This window comes from Carassius gibelio, chromosome B14, assembly GCF_023724105.1.
Source record: "Carassius gibelio isolate Cgi1373 ecotype wild population from Czech Republic chromosome B14, carGib1.2-hapl.c, whole genome shotgun sequence".
In the NCBI taxonomy this organism is placed as follows: Eukaryota; Metazoa; Chordata; class Actinopteri; order Cypriniformes; family Cyprinidae; genus Carassius; species Carassius gibelio.
This window is the reverse complement of record NC_068409.1, coordinates 15970440-15993426: the sequence shown is the minus strand read 5'-3', so window position 1 is coordinate 15993426 and position 22987 is coordinate 15970440. Positions and strand designations below refer to the sequence as shown.

At 39.8% G+C, this 22987-nt stretch overlaps 2 protein-coding genes across 3 annotated transcripts in view; both read right to left on the bottom strand.

Annotated features, from left to right (window-relative positions):
- Window positions 1–1577: 1577 nt before the first annotated feature.
- The window catches only part of LOC127971419 (tripartite motif-containing protein 16), a 28980-nt gene continuing 7570 nt past the window's right edge, over window positions 1578–22987 (bottom strand). The window contains exons 2-7 of the mRNA XM_052574423.1: window positions 11744–12320; window positions 9639–9734; window positions 9326–9559; window positions 7186–7345; window positions 7001–7048; window positions 1578–2298 (exon numbers count right to left, since the gene is read on the bottom strand). Of these exons, the coding sequence (XP_052430383.1) occupies window positions 1775–2298; window positions 7001–7048; window positions 7186–7345; window positions 9326–9559; window positions 9639–9734; window positions 11744–12316 (1635 nt within the window). The 5' untranslated portion in view covers window positions 12317–12320 and the 3' untranslated portion in view covers window positions 1578–1774. The remainder of the gene's footprint in view (window positions 2299–7000; window positions 7049–7185; window positions 7346–9325; window positions 9560–9638; window positions 9735–11743; window positions 12321–22987) is intronic.
- Window positions 13161–21033, bottom strand: LOC127971416 (uncharacterized). Of its 2 annotated transcripts, none has more exons than XR_008156844.1 (2): window positions 13376–21033; window positions 13161–13229 (listed from the first exon to the last, which is right to left on the bottom strand). XR_008156844.1 is itself a non-coding variant. In XM_052574421.1 (2 exons), the coding sequence occupies exon 2, from the start codon at window positions 19867–19869 to the stop codon at window positions 13888–13890; it is 5982 nt and encodes a 1993-aa protein (XP_052430381.1). In that variant the 5' UTR covers window positions 19870–20554; window positions 20701–21033; the 3' UTR covers window positions 13161–13887. The 2 variants fall into 2 exon arrangements, 1 of the variants encoding a protein (XP_052430381.1); XM_052574421.1 differs by having other exon boundaries at window positions 13161–20554; window positions 20701–21033.

Genomic DNA, 22987 nt, shown 5'->3' with positions numbered 1-22987 from the left:
CCCGCAAAAATATGTTATTTTCTCTCGCTCCCGCCGGCAAACGATCAAGTTTTGTCCCACTACCGCCTGCAAAATCCCGCGGGTAAAGTATACGGTTTTTTTTTTTTTTTTTTAAATCCATTGCATATTCTGCCTGCTACTGTTATTTTATCAATTGCTCCCCTGTTGAATATAAATTTAAAAAAGAAACAAATGTTTCGTTTTATTTGTTTAATTAATTGGATGAAAGGAACGAACAAGGAATTTAGAACATAGAAATACAGTAAAAAAGTAAGAAATATAAATAAAGAAAATATACATAGGCCTAGGCTATAGTATAGCCTAATGAATTATATAATAATAATAAACCTGGATTTATTTCATGTTTAAAGGAAAATTTGCCTAAACTGCTTAAGAATGCCTTCTTTTCTTCAAACATTAAACAAACAAAAAAATAATTTTCCTCATAACAAAATAGACCAATTTGAAATATTTAGCAAAATAAATAAATAATTCAAAATAAACTAAAAAAAAAATGTAGACTACGACTAGCCTACTAATGTAGTCCGTGCAGGAATAGCATGTTCTTCATCGATGAGGGCTTCAGATTAATCCGTCTCTGCCCATTTATGCGACCGCAATTACTGAAAGCCCTCTCCAATGGTGCGCTGGGAGCTGAATGGAGAGTAGCCTACATGGTGTGTTACTTTGCTTAATCTCGGAAACTCTTGATATCGCCTTTTCCACCACTGGATCTCTCGCTATTTCGGAATGGAATTACACGTCGCTGTCCATGGTTTCATCAGCATCCTCCCATTCTGCAAAGTCTATTTTATTTTATTTTAGTCTATTATAAACAAAGGTTTATCTGTTTTTAGTAATTTTATTTTGCTAGATATTTGCATCTTGTGGGAGTCCCGCAAATAACTTTATTTTCCCGCAACCTGCACACAATAATATCATTCACCAATCAAATATTGTCCCGCGACGCACTCGGTTGCGCTGGGTCCCGCGGTACTCCCAGGTCTCTACTTGAGTGTCGAATGCACATTCACCAACGAAAAAAATAGGCCCTTTTTGCGCTGCCTTCAGGCCCAATTTGGTCTTAATCCGGCCCTGAAGGAGGTGCATTGCCATTGAGACTTGATTGAGTTCACAATCAAGCTGACATTTCACTTGCTTGCTTCAGCGTCACATTTGTGTATGCTGTACTGCTGGAATTCGTGATTGGTTGACAGGAAAATCGGGCCTAAACTGTGTTTGGACTCTCTAATAGTGCGAAGTCTTATTTAGTTCTGTCTGTCATTTCTGAGCGGTTTCCCTGTGTTTGTTCCTTCCGTGTTTGACTTTGGATTGTGTATACCGACTTTGATTCTCTGCTGCCTGCCCCGACCTCTGCTTGTTACTGTTGCTGATTCTGGATATCCCTGACATACCTGATGCTGTGCTCTGATTACTGCCTGTCTGAACATCCTCTTTATTAAACCTATGCGTATGTATCCGAACGTTTCTGACTCCATGTTACAGATTTCAATCAACACAAACAGAGAAAGCAGAGAAACACATGGTCACTCAGCAAAGACTCACACACACTGATCTTACTGTTTATATGAGGATTTATTTAAATTTTTAAGATTTATTCTGATTCATGTTACAGTATTTCACTGACAGAAGTTCAGCTACAGTATTAATGTCATAAAGAGAAAAGAAGAGACTATAATATCTCACTGTTGATGATTTATCATGCAGCTCAAAGCATTATGGGTAGAATCATTCATCAGTCTATTCTCATTCATCAACACAGTTTTGCTGATGATCCAGAACCAAGAGTAAACCCAGGATAAAGTGGCTGAAAGAATATGGTCTGGACTGTGTGGATGAGGCTCATTGTGTCAGAGACGCTGTAGAAGGACAGAGTTCCTGCACTGTGATCCACAAACACTCCTATTCTCCTGATGAAGTACTTTACAGGGAGAACATTCTTTATGTTATTGTGCCAGAATATGTATTTGGAGGGAGAACAAATCAAACTCCAGGACTGATTATTAATTCCAAACACACACTCATTACCACATCCCTTCCTGCCGATGCTCTTATAAGACACTGATATTTCCACACCTTTATCTCCACTCCACTCAATCTCCCAGTAACAGCGTCCACACACACTCTCTCTACACAACACCTGTGACCAACCATCAAATCTGTCTGGATGATCAGGATACGGCTGCTTTGAGCCAGTCTCAGTAATCACTCTGTTGTTCTCAGACAGATGGAGTCGTTCATGTGCTGTGTTTGGATCCAGAGTGAAGTAACGGGAATCTGATTGAGATAAAACACATCAGAATCAGGAATTATGAATCGGTTTGATCTCTTCATGTAGCTGAACTCTTCATGTTCAGCTTATCATCAGTGTCTCAGTCTTACGCAAATCATCATTTACATCATCAATTATAAAAATATTGCTTCCTGGAAGAACATGATCACACTCATACTGCATCCCAGTTTGCATACTAGCTGTCCTAAAAAGTATTCAAAATTCAAACACTCATAAAAAGTATTTAAACCTACAAACATGATGGCTATGCAAGACAGACGGACAGGTAGAGAAAGGGATTTGAGTCATACATGATCAATATATAACCTGTTGAAAAATATTTATTTTTGTTCTTTTGTGTTTGCCTATCGCAGGATTGCCCAGTTTCGGTCTGCTAAATAGTGAGGCATGTCCAAAGCCAGTGAAAGTACTTCATTAGCTGTTTTGGAAGCCCTTGTCAGAAGAAACAGTCGAGCAACAGATAAGGACAGCAGTTTGTAAGTGTTTTGCCTCGTTTCCTCATTAGACTACTGTGTGATCGTCGTTGCTAGGAAAGTTTGGTTTAATTACTGTGTGTCTTACCCTGGTAAATACGTGCTGAAGTGGTGCTTGGTTTTGCATTTGCCTATCACGGGACTGCTCAGTTTCGGTCTGCTAAATAGTGAGGCATGGCCAGCTGACTTCACAGGTAATCAAGCAAATATAAAAGTGGTAGTTTTCACCGCGATAGCCCTCGTGTGAAGACCGACGAGTGTAAATACAATCGAGCGACTCCACCGAGCAAGAACACTGACAGGGTACTTGAATATTGCTTTTCTCCCCTTTTAATTTTTGTAAAGCTTGTTCTCAAATACTTATTTCGGTCACTTGTAGTCACTATGTGCTTTCAGATCTCTACTATCACTACTAACACTCTGAGACCACGCAATGTACGACGAAGGAAGGCCTATCTGGCAAATATACGGCCTGTCCCTCTGACCTCTACTACTACGCTCTCTATTCCAGTTGGTCTCTGGAGCTGCCAGTCTGCTGTTAACAAAGCAGACTTCATTTCTTCTATTGCTACTCATTCCGGTCTCAACCTCATGGCACTGACTGAGACTTGGATCAAACCTGAAGACACTGCCACTCCCGCAGCCCTCTCCACTAATTTCACTTGTTCCCACACTCCTCGTACGACTGGGAGGGGTGAAGGTACTGGTCTCCTTACATCAAAAGAATGGAAATTTGATCTTCAGCCATCACCTACAGGTAACAGTTCATTTGAATCACATGCCATTACTGTAACCCACCCTGTTAAAATCCATTTTGTGATCATTTATCATCCCCCAGGTCAAGTGGGAAACTTATTGTAGGAGTTGGATGTGCTGCTCTCAAACTTTCCTGAGGATGGTCCTCCTCTGGGACTGCTTGGTGACTTCAACATCCACCTAGATAAACCCCAGGCGGCTGACTTCAACACTCTGCTCGCCTCATTGTCATGGCCTAATGGTTAGAGGGTTGGACTCCCAATCGAAGGGTTGTGGGTTCTAGTCTGGGTTCTAGTCTCGGGCCGGACGGAATTGTCTGTGGGGGGAGTGCATGTACAGTTCTCTCTCCACCTTCAATACCTCGACTTAGGTGCCCTTGAGCAAGGCATCGAACCCCCAACTGCTCCCCGGGCGCCGCAGCATAAATGGCTGCCCACTGCTCCGGGTGTGTGCTCACAGTGTGTGTGTGTGTGTTCACTGCTCTGTGTGTGTGCATTTTCGGATGGGTTAAATGCAGAGCACAAATTCTGAGTATGGGTCACCATACTTGGCTGAATGTCACTTCACTTTATTTGATCTCAAGCGAGTGTCTACTACAGCAACTCAAAAATCAGGCAACCAACTGGACCTCATCTACATATGCTATTGCTCTGTGGACAACTCTTCAGTTGCTCAACTGCACACCTCACACCACTTCCTCATTACTGATAACCTACCACTTACTCCTGAAGTGGCACACACTCCAACACAGGTCACCCTTTTGACAGAACCTACGCTCACTCTCTCCAACTCGCCTATCTTCTGTGGTTTCATCCTCACTTCTTTCACTCTCTCAGTTTTCAGCTCTGGACACGAATAGTGCTACAAACACTCTTTGCTCCACTCTAACCTCTTGCTTGGACAACCTTTGCCCACTGTTGTCTAGACCAGCACGCACCACTCCATCTGCCCCCTGGCTGTCCGAGGTTCTCCGGGTCGCTCTAAACTCAGGGCTGCTGAGAGGAAATTGCATAAATCAAGAAACTCATCAGTCTCTCCTCTCTGCAAATGTCTTCACAGCTAAAACATCCTACTACCCCAACAAAATTAACAACTGCTGTGATGCTCTGACATTCTTCAAAACTTTCTCTTCTCTTCCCAATATTCCTCCACCACCTCCTCCATTGACTCTTACAGCTGACAACTTTGCAGTTTTCTTCACAAATAAGACAAGAACCATCAGTGACCAATTGTCCACACTGCACACTGAGGATAACTTCACAATGACCAATGTACACTCTCTCTCCTGCTTCTCCCCACTCTCAGAGATGGACGTTTCCAAACATATCCTGTCCAATCATCCTACTACTTGTCCACTTGATCCAATCCCCACTCACCTCCTTCAAGCGATCTCTTCTTCAGTCATATCTTCACTTACTCACATTATCAACTCCTCTCTTCACTCTGGAACATTTCTCTCAGCATTTAAGCCCACTGCTTAAGAAATAATCTTTAAATCCAGCGCTTCTAGAAGACTGCAGACCGGTATCCCTTCTTCCATTCATTGCAAAGAAACTTAAGCAAGCTGTGTTCATTCAACTCCCTATGTTCCTTGTACAGAACAATCTCCTGGACATCAACCAATCTGGCTTCAAAAGTGGCCACTCAACTGAGACTGCCCTGCTCTCAATTACTGAAGCCCTGCGAATGGCAAGATCAGTTTTAAAATCCTCAGTACTCATCTTACTGGACCTGTATGCTGCTCTTGACACCATTTATCACCAGATTCTACTGTCCACTCTCAGAATGATGGGCATCTTTGGAAACGCACCCCTGTGGGTCAAGTCCTACCTTACCGATAGATCCTTCAGTGTGTCTTGGAGGGGTGATGTTTCTAAGTCACAACAACTTGCTACTGGAGTTCCTCAAGGCTCAGTACTTGGCCCACTTCTCTTCTCCATTTACATGAAGTCATTGTCAATCTGTCATTCAGAAGCATGGCTTTTCTTATCACTTCTACACTTATGACACTCAACTCTGCTTCTCATTCCAACCAGGTGACCCAATGGTAGCTGCTCGCATTCCAGCCTGTGACATTTCTAGCTGGATGAATGACCATCACCTTCAGCTCAACCTTACTAAGACAGAACTCCTGGTGGTTCCAGCTAACCCATCGTTTCATGGCTGGGTTTGTTAATCCTAACTCCTTCCAGGACAGCCAGAAACCTAGGAGTTGTGATGGATCATCAGTGAAGCTTCACCGACCATATTGCTACAATGACCCGGTCCTGCTGATTTGCCTTATACAACATTAGGAAGATTAGACCCTTCCTGTCAGAGCAAGCCATCCAACTTCTTGTCCAAGCTCTTGTTCTCTCCAGACTGGACTATTGTAATGCTCTCCTGGCGGGCCTTCCTGCATGTACTGTCAAGCCTTTGCAACTGATCCAGAATGCAGCAGTGAGGATTGTCTTCAATGAGCCAAAAAAAGCTCACGTTACTCCTCTCCTCATCAGGTTACACTGGCTACCAGTAACCGCTCGCATCAGATTCAAGGTACTGATGCTTGCCTACAAGACGACCACTGGCACGGCAATAACATACTTAAACTCACTAGTTCAATCTTATGTGTCCTCCAGAAGTTTGCGCTCTGCAAGTGAACAATGCCTTGTGGTGCCATCCCAAAGAAGTTCAAAATCACTCTCACGGACCTTTTCCTGGACTGCGCCCAGCTATTGAATAACCTCTCAATCTCAATTCGTACAGCTGAGTCTTTACTCATTTTCAAGAAACATCTAAAGACTCCTCTTTTTTGCCAGCACTTAACCAACTAATACTAACTTTCTTTCTATTCTTGTCTTTCATATTTAAAAAAAATCCTGGCTATGCGTTCTGTACTAGACTAACTGAGACTTGTCATGGCACTGTCATGGTGTACTGTTGGTGTTCTTTTGTTGATCTGATTGTTTCAATTGTTCTCATTTGTAAGGCGCTTTGGATAAAAGCATCTGCTAAATGATTAAATGTAAATGTTATTTATTTAATATTATTTGCATTATATTTAATCTGCAGCAACATTGTGAACTTTTCTAATGATACGCTTGGTCACTTTTATATGCCCTTTATGCAAACATATATGAAGAGTTCTCAGCATTATAGACCCATGACTGGCAATGTGGCTCTTCATTTCTCTCCAATACGGTAAGAAATCAAATGAAACAAAATATAGATAATGTAAACTTAGATTGACAGTGCAATTTAAATGGTGACAGGATGCACGTAACTAAGCAACGGAGAATCCGTTAAAGATGCAGGTATGACAAAGTATGTCCCAAAGCTCTCCTACTGTTCTTCTACATACTCAAAATTGTGTACTTTTTCTTCACTAATAGAGTACATATTTTTAGGGCATAGTATAAGTAGGCAAATTGGAACACAGCATCAGATAGTTTTTCTGCTGGTTTTCTTACTGACTTACATTGTAGGAAGTCCTTCCTGGTTCTGGGAACAATGTTGGTGAATGTTTCTGTGGAAATCAAGAAACATGAACAGTGTGATTCTCATGATTTTGCATCTATTCCTAACACATTTCTAATGTGAAGTTCTCCATGATATGAGATGATGGACTGGTTTCTGAGAGCAGATGAATCTCCAGGACTTTACCTCTGTTTGAGATCCTCTTGAGCTCCTCTTTGCAGAAATCATCTAGTTTGTTTCTCAGCTGATGGACAGATTCTCTCAGATCATCAAAAGAGATGAGAGAACTGAAGAGATCATCATTTACGTCTGTAGATTCAGGAGGTGCTGAGAGAGACTGGAAACTCTACAGAAAACAGAAATCAAAACTCATCAGCTCCACACTTCACCCAATAACCTACACCAACATCAGATTTGTGCAGCTCTTGTTGACTTGACTGATCTTTAGTAACTCCTCAATCCAGCACTTTCACAGCATCAGCTTCATTCTTCTCATTTTCATATCACATTATAACTACAGATTCTAGTGTTTGCCACTTACACTATATGCAAACTTTCTAGTAAACAGTTTGGATGATAAAACATCTGTTGAGAAAATGTCCATCTAACAGCTCAATCACATCAATTGAGTCTCATTGTAGGGTTGAGTAGATTTGCTCAGGAAAAGCAGCTCAATGCTATTTTTTTTGTTTGACCTTTAACCAGGAAAATCTCTCTGAGATTAAAATCTCTTTCACAGGAGAGTCCTGTCCAAGAAATGACAGCAGTTACAGTCACACTTACAAATTGAAACAACAAATGTACAATTTAAAACACTTACAAACAATTACAAATCAATGAGTCTTCTTCGAGTGACCGAATAATAGATTTAAAATGTTCCATAGGCAACAGAGTTTGTAATTTCAATTTCGTTTGGAGTAAATTCCATTCAAATGGAGCTGCGTACATAAAAGCCCTTTTTCCCAGTTTGGTTCTCACAAATGGGACAGAGAGAGTAAAACAATTATCAGACTCGAGGGAATATTTCTCAACACTTTTCTTTTGAATTAGACAACCTAAATATGAAGGCAACAACCCCAGAATAGTTTTTATAAATGATTAAGTAAAAATGAATTTTCCTTCTAATAGACAAAGATGGCCAGGGTACTCTATTATACAATATACAATGATGAGTTAAAGGTTTACTATCTGATATAAATCTTACAGCGCTGTGATAAACAGCATCCAAAGAAGAAAGAAGTTGAGAAGAAGCAAATTGATAAACCACATCACCATAATCGAGTACAGGCAAGAAAGTAGCAGAAACTAATCTCTTTCTTACATTAAATGAAAAACAGAACTTATTTCTAAAATAAAACCCAAGCTTTATTTTAATTTGTATTCGTTAAATTAGTTATATGAGACCCAAAAAATAATTTATCATCGATAGTGATAACAAGATATTTATATTCTTTCACTAACTCAATCACATTACCTTGCAAAGTCTGAAGAGGAATAAGATTGTCTACCGCCTTTTTTGAGCTTGAGAATAACATGATTTTAGTTTTATCAGCATTCAAAACAAGTGTTAGTGTATGAAGCCCTGACTGAAAAACATCAAATGCCTCTTGAAGATTAATCAAGGCTTGCTGTTTTGAAGGTGCACCACAATACATAAGTGTCATCTGCGTAAAAATGTAAATTAACGTCTTGATTACCATGGTCAATGTAATGTTTATGTACTGTAGATAGTAAATGAAAGAGGCCCTAACACGGATCCTTGAGGAACTCCTTTAACAATCTCCAATAGTCCTGAATTTTTGCCCTCAGCCTGAACACTTGAGTTCTATTAATTAAAAAAAATTTAAACCAAAAAAAAAAAACGTGTTGATAAGCCAACACTCCTTAATCTATGCAGCAGTATCTCATGATCCACTGTGTCAAAAGCCTTTGATTAATCGATAAAAAAAGGATAAATCGATAAAAAGAGAAGCACAGTAATCACCTTTATCAACTAATCCAATTATGTCATTTAAAACTTTCATAACGGCTGTAGTGGTACTGTGTTTTTTTGCGAAACCCAGATTGATTACTAGATAGAACTTTGTGAGCATTCAAATAAGTTACTTGATCACTAATAAAACTTTTGACAGAACACAAAGCTTAGAGATTGGCCTATAATTATCTAGTATAGTAGAGGATCTGTGGTTAGATTGACCATTATTTACAACTTTAGAGTGGTTAAAGACACTGAAACTTCACAAGGACCCTTAACACATGCTCAGGTTTGGTTTCAATACACTGAAGCATTGTCCACTCTGATCCTGTTCTTGTAGATGTGTGTTACCTGCAGGAACTGGATGTGATCCTGTGTGTGTGAAAGCTGCTCCATCTCAGCGTCTCTCCTCCTCAGATCATTGATCTCCTGCTCCAGTCGCTCCAGTCGTTCTTCAGCTCGACTCACTGCAGTCTTTTCCTGATCTCTGATCAGTCGTATCAGCTCAGAGCGGCTTCTCTCAATGGAGCGGATGAGCTCAGTAAAGATGCTCTCACTGTCCTCCACTGCTGTCTGTGCAGAGCGCTGTTAGGACACACAGTGATTCAGCTTCAGTGAGTCTGAACTGAGACGGAGACAAACTTCTCTTCTTCTCCAGACTCACCTTATGAGACTCCACAGTCTCTCTCAGCTGCTGGAGATCTTTCTCTCTCTGCTGGATTCTCTGCTGGAGCGTCTTCTGTGTCTCCTTCAGCTGCTTCTGCAGATCAAACAGATGATAGTGAATGTACATTAGAAGCCGTTTCCCCCATCAAATTGAAAAAGGTTAGAGGAAAACGTACTGTGCCATGGTATAACAGTAAAACTCACTCTCTCAAGGAAGAAACTCGAAGTCTTGAGTGCAAATGGAGAAAAACTAACTTGGAAATTTTTTTTTAATTGCGTGGAAAAACTGTATGTTCAGCTATAGACAGGTTCTAAAAACTGCCAGGATAGAGCATATCCACAAACACATCGAAAGTAACCAAAACAATCCAAGGTTTTTATTTAGCACAGTAGTTAGATCAACAAATATCCAGATGGCATCTGATCTAAATACTCCCTTACAGTTCAATAATAATGACTTGAATTTGAATTTCTTCACTGATAAAGTAGATAACAACAGAAATACAATAACAAATGTAGATTCTACAGCATCTAACACTTAATTTCCACCCAAAGATAAACTGCTTTACAACTATAGAACAGGAAGAGCTAAATAAACTTATAACTGTATCTAAACAGAGTTGTTACCTGTAGCCGAAGAACCTCTTCTCAATATTATTAGCTCAATGAGTGTTTATGCTTTCGAGGGTTTTTAAATAAGCTTGATATGTGTTTGGGAAGATGTTCTGTTATCGTTTTGTTGACATGTCGAGTGTTTTCGGTATTATATTTCGTTTTTTAGACTAATGCTAATTTCTATTACTGGGATATTGTTCAGCAGCTATTGTTTGCATACCTGTTGAAGAACTATGAAAAAAAAGTGTATATTATTTTAATGTTTAAAAACAGTAAATTGTTATATTATATATACCACCAGAGAAAAAGCTTTGTGTGGGCGTTTTTTTTCTCCCCTTTTTCTGATTTAATTTTTTTTTTTAATGTAGGATAATTTTTTTTCCCAGCCAAGAGCTGCAAGCCGGAAATCCGGCACAGTGCCGGAGAACTGTAAGCCCTGCATTTTGTACCCCTCTGTCACTGTATTCATCATTTTTATTGTTTATAAACAAACCACATCCATCCCCCACTCTTTTGAAAAGCTTGCTATGCCCCTGCTTTCTGCAAAAACTTAACTGTATGAAGAATAACAGTCGGGTTTCAAGCCCCACCATAGCACAGAAACAGCACTTGTTAAAATAATAAATCTTGCGTCAGATCAAGGCCGCATCTCATTGCTAGTTTTACTTGATCTTAGTGCTGCGTTTGACACCATAGATCATGACATACTCATAGATCGATTACAAGACTATACAGGTATTCAGGGCAGGCTTTAAGATGGTTTAGATCCTACCTGTCCGATCACTACCATTTTGTTTATTTAAACAGAGTCATCTCATTTATCACAAGTAAAATATGGAGTGCCACAAGGATCCGTTCTAGGTCCCCTGCTATTTTCAATATACATGTTGCCCCTTGGTAATATTTTTAGAAAATCCGGGATTAGTTTCCACTGTTATGCTGATGATACTCAGCTATAAATCTCAACAAGACCAGATGAAACTTCTAAAGTTCCAAGTTAACAGAGTTTGTTAAAAATGTCAAATATTTTCTCCTATTAAATTCAGTTAAGACAGAGATATTACTTACTGGACAAAAAAAACAGTACACAGAATTTTGTAGATGACAATTTGCAAGTAGACAGATGTACTCTTACTTATATTTTGAAAACCATATTTCCCATGTTACAAAAACAACATTCTTCCATCTTAGAAACATTGCCAAGCTACGAAATAGGCTAGTACATACATTCATGACCTCAAGACTGACTATTGTAATGCACTTCTAGGTGGTTGTCCGTTAGTTTATATTGCTTAATAAAAGAACATTTATGAAAGATTGTGTTGATAAAGGTTTACAATTCATTTTCCAAATACAGTGAAACTTTTCTTTTAGCTGCTGTTCATTTCTGCTGCAGTGTGAATGCTGTCAGCTGTTAATATGGGTGCCAATAAAAACACTTATGAAATGAGTGTCAGCAATATTTCATCAGTGTCTAGTGTTAAATACCTGTTTCTCTGTCTTCTGTGCTGCAGCTGATACAGTGTCGTGGTTTTTATGTTCATCCATCGTACACAGCACACATATACACTTCTGATCAGTGCGACAGAAAACCTCGAGGATCTTCTCATGTTTCTGGCAGATCATCTCCTGCAGTCGTCCAGTCGCTTCAATAACTTTGTGCGGCTTACGTGAATGAAACTCCTCATGACGGTCAAAATGAGTTTGACAGTAAGATTCCAGACACACCAGACAGGACTTGACAGCTTTGTATTTTCTTCCAGTACAGACGTCACACTGCACATCTCCAGCTCCAGCCTCACAGTCATCAGAGAGTCTGGTCTTCATTAGTTTCTCCACCACTTCAGCCAGCATGGTGTTTCTAGATAAAGCAGGTCTTGGACTGAAGGTCTGTCTGCACTGAGGGCAGCTGTAGACTCTCTTCTGATCCTCCTGATCCCAGCAGCCTGTAATACAGCTCTTACAGTAACTGTGTCCACAGGAAGTGGTCACTGGATCCTTCAGGAGATCCAGACACACTGGACACAAGAACTCATCCTGAGAAACTCTGGCTTCTGACATTTTACTGCAAGAATAAAGAGACACAGACACACAGCAGTTGAACTACACTTCGGCAAAGACTAATAGAATAATTAAGACATGTCACTCTATAGTTTAGAATAGGGAAAAATTCAATGCTCAATATGGCCACTCAAATTAACGCAAGAAGTCCCGCCTTCGAAATGAAGGAGTCTATCGCTGGTCTGTAAAGTCAATGTGCGACTGCAGCTGCCATTAGAAGCGTCTCGATTACTATTCGCTAGGGTTGAGCGGATCGATCTAAATATCGATAGTATCTATGCCAACACTGGTATTGGTATCGGATTGATACAATTGTAATTGAATCGATATTTTAATTTAAATATCTCTCATCTACGTTATTTATATTTTGCTCATGTCTTCTAACTCTACAATTTGCAAATGCTACTTTCACATCCTGGCCCACTTTGCTGCTCCTCCCCCTCCTGCTGTTCTGCTGAGCAGCGAACAGAGTGAGCGAAGCTGATAGCACATTGAAGTCCAAGGGGGCTCAAGGAATGTAATTGCACATATATATGCACATTTGTATATTATGTATATTTGTTCTTGAGTAATAATTGTGTGCACTTTATTTCATTTGCTTTTAAAACCATAAAAAAGGGAGAGATTTTTTTATTCTTTAATTATTTTTTTATTTTTTTAAGTCGCTTTGGATAAAAGTTTCTGCTAAATGAATAAATGTAAATGTAAAAGGCTGTAAAGAATTAACTCTACAGTGCCTGATAACTAATAATTTTGTGGACTTCAATACATTAATAAAAATGAATATAACGGCTCCTGAAGATTTTCTCCGTGATTAGAAAATAAACACGCTTCAACTGATGCCTTCAGATTCAGATTTTCAGTTTTAATGTCTGTCCCCTTGTCATCACAAACATCTGAGAACCGTGAAAAACTAAAGAATAAAAAATAAAATTGCAATTACATTTGTGATGAAGTCATTTTACATTACATTGTAGATTAATCATATTGCTTAAACATACTAATACACAAAATACCTTAAATTATACACAAAATTAACCAAAACACAAACAAACATACCGTGTGCTTTCCAATCAGGATTCAGGAGACATTAGAGATCTTCTTAACAAACAATCTTATTAATCTTTTACTTCTTACGATCTTACACTTCTCCGTTCGTGATCACCTCGTGCTTTCCCAATGCTCAATGCAGCTTATCAAACCACGTGACCTACATACGTACAATGCTACATATTTTCACCAGTAGGTGTCACTATTGGCAATTGTTAAACATATACAATACTCAAATAAACATTCAATTATTAAACAACATTTGTAACAAACAAACAAATACTTTTAAAAAGGGTAACAAAATATTCAGCAAGAAATAAACCTTTTCTGTGTCAGCTACACTGCCACCAAAATTACAAGGATTTATGAAATTACTACCTTTTAACTGAAATCAATTAAGCCTGTAATTTTCCTATAAGCTGTCAGTTAACTTTCATTCTTCTTTCAACATAAGAGTTATTTTCATTTTCTTTGAACAACACTACTCTGTATGTTAAGACAACTGTGTGTATACTCGTAGTTTAGGAATTGTTCTCAACTATTACCACTATTTTTTGAATTGGACGTTCCAAAAGAGTTATTTGTGTCAATCTCTCACCCTTTTTACCTAACTTACTTTGTCCCATTTGGAGTTTAACCTTTCTTACAAGCCCATCATCATCTGCACTTGTCTCAACAACTCTAGCTAACCTCCATTCATTTCTGTGAACATTGTCCTCTTTGACAATCACTACATCTCCAATTTGAACATTTCTTCTAGGTTTGTGCCATTGTTGTCTGAGGCTTAAGTTGGCCAGGTATTCTTTACGCCACCTGCTCCAAAACTGCTCTGACAAGTATTGCACTCTTCTCCACCTTTTCCTAGCGTACAGATCTTCACGAATAAATTTGCCAGGAGGAGGCAGAGGCACTGATGTCTTCATCGTAAGCAGATGATTAGGAGTCAAGGGCTCAAGACTCTCTGGGTCATTTATTGTGTTAGTCGTAAGCGGACGATTATTCACGATTAACATTGCCTCGTAGAAGAATGTCCTTAATGAGGTGTCATCCAGTCTTCCTTTAGCTTGTGCCAGAACAGCATTCATCACACTCCTTACTGTTCTTATCTGGCGTTCCCACACACCTCCCATGTGGCTTGCTTCAGGAACATTCATAAGGAAATCACACTGTTTGCTTGCAAGATAGGTAGAGATCCTCTCTTGGTCTAGATCCTTCAAACCTTTCTCCAGCTCATTCCTTGCCCCCACGAAATTTGTGCCTTGGTCGGATCTGATCTGTCGCACGGCTCCTCTGATTGCTATGAAACATCTTAAAGCATTCAGAAATGCATCAGTAGTGAGATCTTCTAACATTTCTAAATGTACAGCCCTGGAGCTCAGGCACGTAAACAACAGACCATATCGTTTGAATTCTTTCCGACCTTGTTTCGTGTAGAAGGGGCCAAAACAGTCAATACCAGAATACAAGAATGGGGGTGATGGTTCTACTCTGTCAGCTGGAAGGTCAGCCATGCGCTGTTCTTCAACTGGTCTGCGCAGCTTTCTGCATGTAACACAATTTTTTATGTATTTGGCCACTACATTGCTTGCACCCATTATCCAATATCCACTGGATCTGAGCTCATTTAAGGTTTGACCTCGACCTTGATGTTGAATTTTCTTGTGGCAATGGTCAAGTATCAGCTGTGTGACAATGCCTTCCTTAGGAAGAATTATTGGATGTTTCAACTCCAATGCTGCGTTAGACTTTCTTAACCGACCTCCAACCCTGAGCAGTTCATTCTGGAGAACAGGATCAAGTTGGTATAACCTGTTATTCTTCGGTAGCTTAGCAGGGTTTTGACTGAGACATTTCAGTTCTTCTTCAAAGGCTTCTTTTTGTGCTGCCTTGATGAGCACAAGAGCTGCTTTCTCTCTCTCCTCTACACTAATGAACCCTGATCTGTCTCTTTTCACAAGTCTTTTGATTCTAGCTATAGCATTGATTGCTGTATTCCAATCTGAGAATCTTGTTAGTCTTTCAAGAAAGTTGTCTCTTACACAGGCATCTGTTTTCAGGACTTTTACCTCAGGGTCACCTACAAGAAGCTTTGGTGAAGTTTTATGAGTAACAATTTCCTTTTCCCATAGAAACTTTGGGCCTTTCAACCAACTTGAGTCAATTAGGTCTGCCACCTTGGAACCCCTAGATGTACAGTCTGCTGGATTTTGATTGGTTTCCACATAGAACCACTGCTTTGGATCTGTAGAGTCTCTTATTTTCTGGACACGATTAGCCACAAAAACATGAAAGCGTCTGGCTTCGTTCTTGATATACCCTAATACTATCTGGGAATCCGTCCAGAAAAACTCCTCATTTATCTCCAGATCTAGCTCTTCTCTAAGAAGATGACTTACTGATGCTGAAACTGTGGCTGCAGTCAGCTCAAGGCGTGGTATGCTGAAAACCTTTGTAGGGGCTACTCTGGCCTTTCCCATGACCAGCGCACAATGCACTTGCTCATCAGCAACAGTCCTGATATATGAACACTGTCCATAACCTTCACTGCTGGCATCTGAAAAATGATGCAGTTCAATTTTCTGGATTTTGCCCATATTTTCAGGAATGAAGCATCTTGGTATTCGAATCCTTTGGAGATTTTCCAAGTCATGGAGCCATGTATCCCACTTTGGCTTCAGATCAGAGGGAAGAGGTTCATCCCATCCTACTCCTCGTTTACACATCTCTTGGAGCACTCTTTTTCCAACAAAGACGTAGGGAGCAAGAAAACCTAATGGGTCGTACACACTTGCAACCACTGATAGAATTCCCCTTCGAGTAGCAGCCTTTTCAGTAAGGTCGACTTTAAATGAGAATGTATCAGTCTCTATGTTCCACTTTACTCCCAGTACACTCTGCATTGGAAGCTCATTGTAGTTCAGATCAACATCCTTTACTACACTGGCACGTTCACTCTCTGGAATTGCATTCAAAACTTCTCTGCAATTGGACACAAACTTGTGTAAGCGCAGTTTTCCTTTGGCCAAAACATCTCTCGCTTCATTAATCAACTTGTTGGCTTTCTCATTGGAATCAATGCTGACAAGACCATCATCCACATAGAAGTTTTTGCGAATGAAGCTTGCTGCCAGTGGGTAGTCCTTCTCATATTTGCTGGCTAGATATTTCATGCCATAGTTCGCACACCCTGGAGAGGATGCTGCTCCAAAAATGTGAACTCGCATGCAATATTCCTTGGGTTCCTTTTCAGTGTTCCCTTCTTCCCACCATAGGAATCTCAGGAAATCACGATCATCTAGATTGACATGAAAGCGATGGAACATCTTCTCCACATCGCAAACAATAGCAATCTGATGCTCACGAAATCTACACAGCACTCCAGTCAGAGTATTTGTTAAGTCTGGCCCTGTGAGTAAGTGGTCATTTAGAGATGTGCCTTCAAATTTGGCTGAGCAGTCAAATACCACTCTTATTTTCTCTGGTTTTCTTGGGTGGTACACCCCGTGGTGTGGGATGTACCATGTACTGTCTTCTTTTCCAGTGGTAGTTGCTTCTTCAGCATCTCCATCTCTAAAGACACTGTCCATAAATCTCACATAGTCCTTTCTGTACTTAGGACTTCTCTCCATTTTCCTTTTCAAATATCTCAAACGAACCACAGCAAGCTTCTTATTGTTCGGCAACTGAGGACGCTTTCTGAAAGGTAAGGGCATTTCCACATGTCCTTCTCTGTTGTGTTGAACCCTTTCATCCAACTGTTGAAGAAATTGAATGTCCTCCTGAGATATTGTCCTCTCTTTTGAATCTGTATCCCGGAAGTCAGCTTCTAATGTCCTGATTATAGAGGCAGGTGTTATAGCTGGGAGTTCCTTCACCGATATGCGATGACAGAACCCTGTTACATCTCTAGAGCAACTATTGGGAGCTATGGATCCCACTATACTCCAGCCTAAGTCTGTTTTGACTGCGTAAGGCTCGTTATCATTCCCTGATATCACTTGGGTTGGCTTTAGAGCTCTTGGACAATCATAGCCAATTAGAAGCCCTACAGTACAATCCAATAGATCTGGCATTTTGTCTGCAACACTGAGCAGGTGGGTCCATTTCTGAGCTTTTTTGCAAGTAGGAATGCTATCTCGTTCCAAGGGAATGTAGTCTTGAGTGTAAACTGGTGGCAACTCAATGTACTCTTGCAAACTATAGCCTCTCACTCTTAGCCCATCTACTCTCTGACAATCCTCTATCGTAGCTCGATCAGTCATTGTGGACAGCTTTAATTTCACAGGTTCTGTATGTACTTGAAGTTTGTCGCAGATGTCCTGATTGATGAATGTATTACTGCTCTGCGTGTCCAGCAATGCGTAGGCTAGAATTTCTGGGCTGTCCTTTGTTGCACAAGAGATCCATACTGGAACTATCATTGAAGTGCGATTATAGTTGTCCATTCCCACACTACATAAGCTAATGGAAGCCCTTTCGTCAGATGAAGCTTCTGGTTTTCCTCCTTGTAAACGTTCTTCATGAAGTGGAGAGGGATGACTTTGCCTGCAGATGTTGCAAGTTGCTCGCTTTCTACAGTTTTTGGAGATATGGCCGACTCTCAGACAACCAAAGCACATCTTGTTGTTGATGACAAACCTTTTCTTCTCCTCAAGAGGCATTGCCGCAAACTTTTCACATTTGTATATGAAGTGATTTTGCTGACAGCAGATACATTCTAGTTGTCTTTTATCTCGAGTAGCAGAAGGGTTGAGTTTGGTACTGGTTTCTCTTTCCAATGCATTAAAGTTCTTTGCAATGGGTTTAACATTTTGCATCAGAGCACTGGCTTTGAAACGTTTTTGCTCCTTTCCTAACCTTTCATCTGCATGCTTTAAAGCATGTAGAGAGGAAACAGGATTACATGCAATACGTGCCTCTTCTGCCACAAAGTCTGAAAACTCAGCGAAACTTGGGTATGGCTTTTCATCATCGAGTGCTTTACTGACATGCCTATTCCAGCGAGTTGTTATAAAGTCAGGAAGTTTCTGAAGCAATTTCTGGTTCTCTTCACAATCGTCCAAAACTCCCAAACCATGTACATGAGGCATTGCATTTTTACAGGAGATAAGGAAATCACTAAACTCCCTCAATTTCAGTGATTCTTTAGGTCCTATTTTTGGGCAGTTACTCAACTTTGTCCTAAATGCTCTTTGAACTACAAAAGGGTGTCCATAGCGTTTATTCAGGGCATCCCAAGCTTGCGTGTATGCATCTTCATCACTCCTATAAAATGTTCCCTCTAGTATACTAAGAGCATCTCCACTTATGTACTTTTTTAGATAGAAGAGCCTATGTGCTGAAGTTGTGCAGTTTGTTTCAATTAAAGCTTTAAAACAAGTGCGCCACTCAATGAACTTGAGTGGGTCACCTGTAAAGGTGAATGGCTCTGGAGCTGGAAGTTTGGTCATTGCCAGAGATTCTGTTAGTGCTTTCACTAATACAACCTCATCTACTTTAGTCTCTAGCTTATTTTCAGAGCACGGTTGAGCTAAAGGTTGAAAGGTTGAAACCTTGGTGCATGAATGGCTATTGTGTTGCAGCGGATGCTGACATGGAGGCAAAGCACATTTTTCGTTTGTTTCTCTCATTTCAGCGTTCAATCTTGATTCCTCTTCTGCGTACACACTATATTCAGCTTCCATGACTTCAAGATCCCTTTGTTCCTCCAGCATTTTTAACCTCTCTTGTTGGGCTAGCACCTCTTTTCTTTGAGCTGAGATTTCTTTTTCTCGATTTAGTTCAGCACGTTTTGCAGCTAAGCGTGCCGCTGCTTCCGCTCTTTTTATTGACATATGACTTCCCTGCTGACTTTCTTTTTCAGCTCTCGACACAGTTGATCCATAAATTGACTTGGCGTCATCTCTTTGCAGTAACTGGAGGAGTGTTTCTTTTACAGCCTCCGCATCAAACTCTTTAGTGTCAACTTCTGCGCAACGTCTTTTCAACAGTACAGTTACTTCACTAGTTACTGAAGTGCAGCTATCCATTTTCCTTCTTATATCTTGAGATGGGACGTTCATTGCACGAATACTCTCATAGGTTTGTTTTAACTCTGCTTCACGTTTTTCTGCAGTCACTATCATATCACCTAAATCGGTTTTAGAGCATTGTTCTTTCAGTTTAGATCTGATAAACTGAGCTTCAGCTTTAAAGTTTAAGTATGTGAACATAAACTTCCTTTCTCTTTTTGCTAACTCATCACGTCTTAACTCAAGCATTTTTTCTGTTGGACGTCTTTCTCTTTCTGAACGCCTAACTTCTTGCTCAACTTGTGATGATGACCCTTGAAGTTTTGTCTTATTAGCTTGCAAATCTGCATTAATTTCTGCAAGGCGTTCTTCATATTTTTGTCTTTCTGAGACATCAATTTCAGTTTCTAATTTCCCCTCTAATTGCGCTTTTTCATCTTCAAGAGCTTGAATGACTTGGTCTAAGACACTGTCTGATCTATTTACATCCATGTTGGTAACTTGGTTTAAACCACAAAATTATTCAGCCTTAAACTCTAATAGCCAGCTGTACTAACACATTGAAATTGTACAATGTCAATTATTAAACAAGTTACACATTAATCTCAATTCAGAAAAGTATTAAATGCAAAAACTTTTTTCAACCATTTGCATACAATTTCAATTAGAATAAATGTTAATGCAACATCAACCAAGAAATTAATTTTTCAAGCTGAAAAAATACAGTCTGACCTCCAAATCCAAGGGTATCAACTCTTATTGATGACTGAATTGTCCAAACTTTGTCGCCGCCTTGTGGCTATCGGTTGTCACTGCAAAATGACTTCTTGCGCTGCTCTTCTCCACTGAAAGGAATTCAGTCACGCGAAAAGCAAGATGGAGTTTCAATACGACGAAATCGCGTTGCTCCCTTGAATGACGACATCTTCACCTCCACTGACGGCTGCTATTTTCCACCGGGTCAACTGGATCACCACGAGGGCTGGCAACTCTTAATTTTTCACGATGAATTCTTGCACTTTAGAGGATGTGAATGCACGTTTTTCACTATAACGGCTCCTGAAGATTTTCTCCGTGATTAGAAAATAAACACGCTTCAACTGATGCCTTCAGATTCAGATTTTCAGTTTTAATGTCTGTCCCCTTGTCATCACAAACATCTGAGAACCGTGAAAAACTAAAGAATAAAAAATAAAATTGCAATTACATTTGTGATGAAGTCATTTTACATTACATTGTAGATTAATCATATTGCTTAAACATACTAATACACAAAATACCTTAAATTATACACAAAATTAACCAAAACACAAACAAACATACCGTGTGCTTTCCAATCAGGATTCAGGAGACATTAGAGATCTTCTTAACAAACAATCTTATTAATCTTTTACTTCTTACGATCTTACACTTCTCCGTTCGTGATCACCTCGTGCTTTCCCAATGCTCAATGCAGCTTATCAAACCACGTGACCTACATACGTACAATGCTACATATTTTCACCAGTAGGTGTCACTATTGGCAATTGTTAAACATATACAATACTCAAATAAACATTCAATTATTAAACAACATTTGTAACAAACAAACAAATACTTTTAAAAAGGGTAACAAAATATTCAGCAAGAAATAAACCTTTTCTGTGTCAGCTACAATGAATGCCTAAATAATTGATCATTCATTCACCTCAGAAATAATGACATAGACCTACTGCTCTCCCATACAGAAAAGTTTTTTTTTTTTTTTTTGTAAAAAGTATCGTATTGGTATCGGTATCGGCAATACTGACCCTATATGTATTTGGTATCGGATTGATACCAAATTTTGCAGTATCGCCCACCACCACTATTCGCTTGTTAAGTCTGACGTCACGTAGCAGCGCTTCCGTGTCCAAACACTCTATCAGTTACCACGAGAAAACAACAAAAGTTGCTAATATGAACTCACAATGTGATAGAATACTAGCGAAAAAGTTATAATCTTAGCCTTTAACTCCATACCGAAGTCCCAGATAACCAAAAAAAGAAAATTATAAATCTAATATATATATATATATATATATATATATATATAAATTATTTGTGTTTGGGACGCTGTGAGCACGGAGACTGTAGTGTATACCGTAAGTTTGAAAGCGTTTAGCTTAAATTATTAATATGAATAAACAGTGCCCATAAACGGCTGCTGAGGTCATTTTCTCAAGTGAAGCGAGTTGAGGCTTGGACCCGGAAACAGCGCTTCTTATGCAAGGGGCAAGGAACTCGACCGGAAGTTGAAGTCGGGTGGGGGCTGCCATCTTTTAGCAGAACTTCACTTGCGTTAGCATTCCCATTGACTCCCATTCATTTTGGCGTCACTTTGACAGCGAATAACTTTACATCTGAGGCGTTTAAAGACTCTGTTTGTCCATTTTTTATTTCTAAAGATACACGACAATATATAAAGGGCTCCATTACCTTCTATGTTACATTATGGCCCCGTATAAACAGTTTTTGTAAAAAATAGGCTAACGATTGCGTCATAACCACTCGTCTCTCTGTCGCATTACCGTACAGACAGGAGGAGAAGCTCGCAGGCAATTAACTTAATATGGTGTACTGGCGTTACATTATTAAAATACTATACAAAATAATTAATCAGAATACTTACTCCTGCTCACTCACGACAAAGAACTCCCCGCTCAAGCTCGCCGTCTCTGCAAGATTAACGATGGCAGTTTGCACACACAGCTACTAGAAGATTTACATCTGTCAGACAGGTTGCTGACGTCGTCAAGCTTCGTTTGAGTCTGCGCGTCAGAAACGGAAGTGCTAAAAAACGCTAAAACTGGGCTTCATTTGTCTCAATTGAGTTCCAATGGGTTCGCTGTGTCCATTTCTTTTACTGTCTATGTTCTTATGTCATCACTTAACAACAGGATACAAACAAGGTGCGTTCCGTTTGACAGGGTCCCTACACAGTGTTCACTGCTCCCTACTCCCTGAGCACGGTAAATCAGTTGAAGTGGACTTCACTGACAATAACCATAGACAGTAAAAGAAAAAAAGCGACCCCATTGGAACTCAATTGAGACAAATGAAGCCCAGTTTTAGCGTTTTTTAGCACTTCCGTTTCTGACGCGCAGACTCAAACGAAGCTTGACGACGTCAGCAACCTGTCTGCCAGATGTAAATCTTCTAAGTGGCTGTGCGTGCAAACTGCCATCGTTAATCTTGCAGAGACGGCGAGCTTGAGCGGGGAGTTCTTTGTCGTGAGTGAGCAGGAGTAAGTATTCTGATTAATTATTTTGTATAGTATTTTAAAATGTAACGCCAGTACGCCATATTGAGTTAATTGTCTGCGAGCTTCTCCACCTGTCTGTACGGTAATGCGACAGAGAGCCGAGTGGTTATGACGCAATCGTAAGCCTATTTTTTACAAAAACTGTTTATACGGGGCCATAATGTAACATAGAAGGTAATGGAGCCCTTTATATATTGTCGTGTATCTTTAGAAATAAATAATGGACAAACGGAGTCTTTTAAACGCCTCAGATGTAAAGTTATTCGCTGTCAAAGTGACGCCAAAATGAATGGGAGTCAATGGGAATGCTAACGCAAGTGAAGTTCT